This window comes from Fukomys damarensis, unplaced genomic scaffold (assembly GCF_012274545.1).
Source record: "Fukomys damarensis isolate Sample0158 unplaced genomic scaffold, DMR_v1.0_HiC HiC_scaffold_73774, whole genome shotgun sequence".
NCBI classification, from domain to species: domain Eukaryota; kingdom Metazoa; phylum Chordata; class Mammalia; order Rodentia; family Bathyergidae; genus Fukomys; species Fukomys damarensis.
This window is the reverse complement of record NW_022974686.1, coordinates 7226-13215: the sequence shown is the minus strand read 5'-3', so window position 1 is coordinate 13215 and position 5990 is coordinate 7226. Positions and strand designations below refer to the sequence as shown.

General features: G+C 43.0%; 1 protein-coding gene across 1 annotated transcript in view; it reads left to right on the top strand.

Annotated features, from left to right (window-relative positions):
• The first annotated feature begins 5056 nt into the window (after positions 1–5056).
• The window catches only part of LOC104870866 (ATP-dependent RNA helicase DHX8), a 5946-nt gene continuing 5012 nt past the window's right edge, over positions 5057–5990 (top strand). Inside the window, 2 exon segments of the mRNA XM_033760708.1 lie at positions 5057–5117; positions 5240–5989. Of these exon segments, the coding sequence (XP_033616599.1) occupies positions 5058–5117; positions 5240–5989 (810 nt within the window). The 5' untranslated portion in view covers position 5057.

Sequence of the window (5990 nt, the reverse complement as noted above, 5' to 3'; positions counted from 1 at the left end):
GACAAGAGAGGGGAAACTAACCTTTTTTGTGTGTTTTGTTTTTTGAGACAGGGTTTCACTGTATAGTTGAGACTGACTTGGAATTTACTATATAGTCCAGGCTGGTCTCAAAGTCACAGCGATCCTCCTGCCTCACTCTGAGTGCTGGGATTACAGGTGTGAGCCACCACACCCGGCCTAACTTTTGTAAGAATGAACTAGCAGATACCAGAGTCAAGAGAGCACACTTGAGTTTGGATTTTGAGGTTGCCTAATCAAGGGACATCCTCCTCATTTGACACCCACAACTTGACACCCACAGTTTCATACCTGACACCCATAACCTAAGAAGGAGAGGTTTATTTTGGCTCATATTACAGTCCATAGTTGGCTGGCTCTGAAGCAGGATAGCATGGCAGAGGGGCACGGCAGAGGAGGAGCTGCTCACAGCATAGCATCCAGGAAATAGTCAAGGGAGGAGCAAGGCGGATGGAACCTTTTGGATCACACCCAAAGTGACTCACCTCTTCCAACCAGGCTGCACCTCCTAACAGCCATTGGCTGCAACACCCCTATAATCCAATCATCTTCCAAAAGTACTGCCTATGATCACATGCAGCCTTAGGAGGACATTTAGATATAACCATAACAAGAGGGGAGCGGATGACAAGCCTGGAAAACCAAGAACTCATTTATCTGGAGCATTCTTTTTTTTTTTTTCTTGATACCGGGTATCCATCTCAGGACCTTGCACTTGCAAGGCAAGCACAGTGCCACTGAATTAAATCCCTGGCCCTATGTGGAGCACTCTTAAAACACTGGGTTTAATACTGTGGTAACAAAGGGGAAAAGCCTGAGTTGCCCAGGCAGAGGGTACAGAATAAAGAAATTAAGGAAATGCAAGGCTGAGGCAGGAGAATGTCCAGGTCATCCTGGGCCTCTTAATAAGACTTGGTCTCAAACCTTAAAAATTTAAAAACGAGGCTAGGATTGTGGATCAGTAGTAGAATGTAGAATGTTGCCTAGTATATGTGAGGCTTTGGGATCAATACTAGGGAAAAGGGAAAGGCAAGCAGGATGGCAGGAAGGCAAGAAAGAAGGCAGGCAGGAAAGGCAGGCAAGTGAGCATGACACATTGGCATTCTCCACATGCAGCTTCCATAAACTCCACATGGCATTTTTCTCACCTAACAAACTTCTGCAGTTTCTCTGGAATAGATTCTCCTTCCTTCCTCACTCATCACCCAGCATATCCCCAGCTGGGTTAGGTTGTGACTGAAGTATAGATCCTGGCATGCAAGGGAGCGAAGGAGGAAGGGAAGACTGGATCAGTTCTATAAGCTGTTAGGTTTGGGGGCATTTGGTGATTTGAAAGTAACCCTATTCTCTGCCAGCCAGGATCTTGACCTTGGCATAGCTGATACCTGCCTAGCTGAGAGCTGAACCTGGTTTCATGAGTAAGTGTCTGGCTTCATTTTTTTTTTTTTCTCAGCCTTCTGGCTGAGGGAGACAAGAGACTGTAATAAGAAGGCTTCTGAGGGTTAGAGACTTAGCTCAGTGGTTCTGCCACCTGCCTTGCAAGTGCAAGGCCCCCAGTTCGATCCCTGGTACCAAAAAAAAAAAAAAAAAAAAAAGTGCTTCTGGCTTTCACACTTAGCTTTTCAAAGTAATTAAGTACTTTCAACTTTGTTATTTTTCCAGAGTGTCAACTGTGCTTAATAAAGCCACCTAATTACACTGAGCTTAGGGTTAACATTTTCCTACATGTCTCAATACAGCGTACCTGCTATTCATTTGCCTCCAGTCTTCCATGCACAAACACTTGAAAATTTTAATAATTTTAACAATTTTATCATGTGTCAGGAGTCATCTGTATTCCTCCAACCACCTGTGATAGTCTGCATTACTTTCCTCGAGCTTCCATAACAAATTACTACAGATTATGTGGCTTAAAACAACAGAAATTTATTCTTTTGTCATTATGAAGGCAAGAAGTCTGAAACAGAGAAATGAGCAGGGCCAAGCTCCCTAAAGGCTCTAGGAAAGAATCCTTCCTTGCCTCTTCTAGTGCCTTGTAGCTCCAGGAGCTCTTAGGCGTATGGCAGTATCACTCCAATCTTTCTATCTTTACGTCTTCAGTGCTGTGTCCTCGGACATTAGATTGAGGATGCACACTCGTCTAGTATGATCTCATTTCTATCCTTAACTAACATCCGCAAAGACCCTATTTCCAGATAAGATCACATCCCCAGGTTCTAAGCATACATGACTTTGGTGGGGGTATCCTTCAACTCCTCGCTGCTAGCTGGCTTCAACAATCCAGCCTCAGGTTCCTGAGTAATCCTATCTGAATAGCGACTGACTTGGATTATTCCAGGCACTAACTGCTACAGGTTGGGTCCCCAGGAAGCCACCTGTGAAACAAATAATAACATGAAGGAAGTTTATTAAATGTTGCTTTTAGGATGAATGTGTGTGGAAGGGATGGATAGACAGCAGGATTCGGTAGCAGAGAAGTCTGAGCACCATCCCTTTTACATAATCCCTTTACCCTTTTTACTTCCCCTTGCCTTCCCTGCTCCTTGCTCCTTCTTTCCCTAGATCCCCTTTCCATCTGGAGTAATTTTAAACAATTTCAATATTACAATATTGTGGTGTATAGGAAGTAAAAATGAAAAGTAGTTTAAACAAAGACCTCACCAATTTTTACAAGTTTTCACTGCTTTCACATGGTCATCCTCTAAAGAAATTTAGAATCACAAACATTAGCAGTATGTCTAAATGTCTTCAATTGCTCTGGAAGGAGTCACGTGAATTTGAATCCTTACTCAGGAAATCTTGACAGAGACAAGACCTTGGATAACTACCAACTCCCATCTCTTGGCTGTCAGTTGTCTCCCAATTAGTTTGAGGCTCAGCAGAATGAGGATCCTGGATAAGTTTCAGCTGGCATCTGTTCAATCTTTAAATCTCTCAAATGTATCATGTCTCATCCCATAGTTTAGGCCTCATCTGGACTATTACAGTAACTCAAAACAAGATCAGAGGCAGAGAAACCAAGTTCATGAAATAGTATAGGTCTTCTGTGATGTGGTCCTGCTCACTTCCCACTGTAACTTCTGGCAGTCTCAAGATAGAATAAAGACATTTACTTGGTTATATCAATTATTTCCAAAACACTAAGTACTTGGGTAAGCTGTTTCCTACAACTAGAATACTTTTCCTACCAAATACACATCTCCATCTCTTTCTGTTATTAATTCAAGCATTGTTCACCATACGAATAGCCAAATTTAATTGACACTTACCTTCTCTGGTAGCCCTGTGATATATGTAGGCCCATGTCCATTATACATCATTAATTTGCTTCTTTTATCCTTCATTGTTCAGAATTCTTTTATATAAATATATCATGAGCTTTTATACTAGAGCACTCAAAATTGTATCTATGGACAGCCTTGGAGGAACAGAAAAAAAAAACAACCCTGGATGTCCCCAGAGCTTAATTCTTTATTCTATAAAAATATTGTAAATGTTCATTCTGCCAAGAAAAATGTTCCTGACATTTAATAACTACATTTTTAAAAAGTGAAAGAAAGAAAATGCATGACAATTACTGCCTCAATTCAAACTTTATTCTCAAGAAATCTATCAATCATTAGCAAAAAAAGGGTCTTTTTTTCCCATGTAAACTAACTATACCAGCAGAACAGCAGTTGACAGGGTACCGTGGAAATTTTATGATTGCTGGCATCAGTTATAGTTTGAATTTGGCCTTAGATAAATTTCTTGCCCTCTGGATATCAGTTCCTTGAATCAAAAGGATGATATTGCACTGCTAAAACTCTTTTTACTGAGAGTACTTATACAACTGTATAAGGATATATGTATAAGTCTGTTCATTGGAACAATTACAAAAACTAAAGACTGGGTGCGACCAACATTTGATTATATGGGAAAATTTTTTCTTAAAAATTACATGATGTCTATGCCATCCAAAGCTATGCAAAATTTAATAAGTACTGAACTCTGTGAACTGACTTGGAGATCTGTCCACAACCTGTAGGTGGGAAAAATCATGTTGAACGTGTACAATTATGATCTTGTTGAACATTTTGGTAAAAACAAATACACCTAAATATGTATTTATACAAAACTAGGACAATCAAACCAAAGTTTGTAACATATTAAGTAGGGGATAAGAAATGCAAGAGAAAAATAATTTCAATAAATAATTTTATTTTGATTGAAATATTCTATTAAGGACTTTTTTGTTTTGTTTCATTTTTTGAGACAGTATCTCATTTTGTATACTGGGCTAGCCTTGAACTCATTATGTAACCTGGGCTGGCCATGAACTCATGGAAATCTTCCTGCCTCGGCCTCTCAAGTGCTGGGATTACAGGCTTTCACTACTGTGCCTCGCTATTTTAAAAAGGAAACTTTAAACCCACATTAAGAGGAATAATACTTTTTCAAGAATGATATACACAGAAGTTTCTGCCCCTATGAATCTCTCACATCCTAAGGTAGATTGTTTTCACCTAGCAGGATTACACACTGGTAACTCACTTTCAACGTAACTAAAGATGTATACTATCAAGTTAAATGTACAGTTCAGTTAACTATACTTAGTCACTATTCTTTGCTTAAAACAATCAATTCTTTAGATATCATATTTTAAATTTTCAGGGGTGGTCCCTTTAATGTTTCTTTGATATTCTCAATATCACCAGAAGATGTGGGCAAATGATAAATTAAAGCAGCTAACAGCTTTGGCAAAGGGAAAAATCAAAATATTAAAGTTGTCAACTTCATGCAACTTAGAGTTATATTCTCATTATTATAGAAATAAAAATAATATCAGAGCATATAGTAGTGCAGTTCTTAAAATGTTGTTATGTGGGCCCCCTTTATGTAGGAACCAGCCTACAATCTGAGCTTGAACCTGACCAAGAGGTGACAAAACTGAAAAATAAAGAGACACAGAAACAAGTTAAAATCTGGGGGGGGGTATCCCTTCGACATAGAACCCCAAATGATTGGCACATCTTGGCTTTATTCACTCAGGCAAGGACATGGGCAATGAGAGTCCCACAGGATTCATCTGTCTCCCACCCTCCATGGTACTTCTCCAGGTAAACAACAGAATCTCAGGTGTTTTACTTAGTCTTCCAGCATGTTAGTGAGCTTGCATGCCCTCTGCTGAGTGTTCACCATGAAGGCCAATTAGGCCTCATCCTTCCTATTTGATCTGCAGACCTGCATCAAGTACATGACGGACGGCATGCTGCTGTGCGAGTGCCTGGTGGACCCCGACCTGACACAGTACGCCGTCATCATGCTGGATGAGGCCCACGAGAGGACCATCCACACCGACGTGCTGTTCGGGCTGCTGAAGGAGACCGTGCAGAAGCGGCGGGACATGAAGCTGATCGTCACCTCGGCCACACTGGACGCGGTGAAGTTCTCCCAGTACTTCTGCGAGGCCCCCATCTTCACCGTGCCGGGCCGCGCGTACCCCGTGGAGATCCTGTACGCCAAGGAGCCCGAGACCGACTACCTGGACGCCAGCCTGATCACCGCCATGCAGATCCACCTCACCGAGCCGCCGGGTGACATCCTGGTCTTCCTGACCGGGCAGGAGGAGATCGACACGGCCTGCGAGATCCTGTACGAGAGGATGAAGTCCCTGGGCCCCGACGTCCCCGAGCTGATCATCCTGCCCGTGTACTCTGCCCTGCCCAGCGCCATGCAGACCCGGATCTTCGACCCGGCCCCGCCGGGCAGCAGGAAGGTCGTGATGGCCACCAACATCGCGGAGACCTCGCTGACCATCGACGGCATCTACTACGTGGTGGACCCCGGGTTTGTGAAGCAGAGGGTCTACGACTCCAAGACTGGCGTGGACCAGCTGGTGGTGACGCCCATCTCGCAGGCCCAGGCGAAGCAGCGCGCGGGCAGGGCCGGCCGCACGGGCCCCGGGAGGTGCTACCGGCTGTACACGGAGC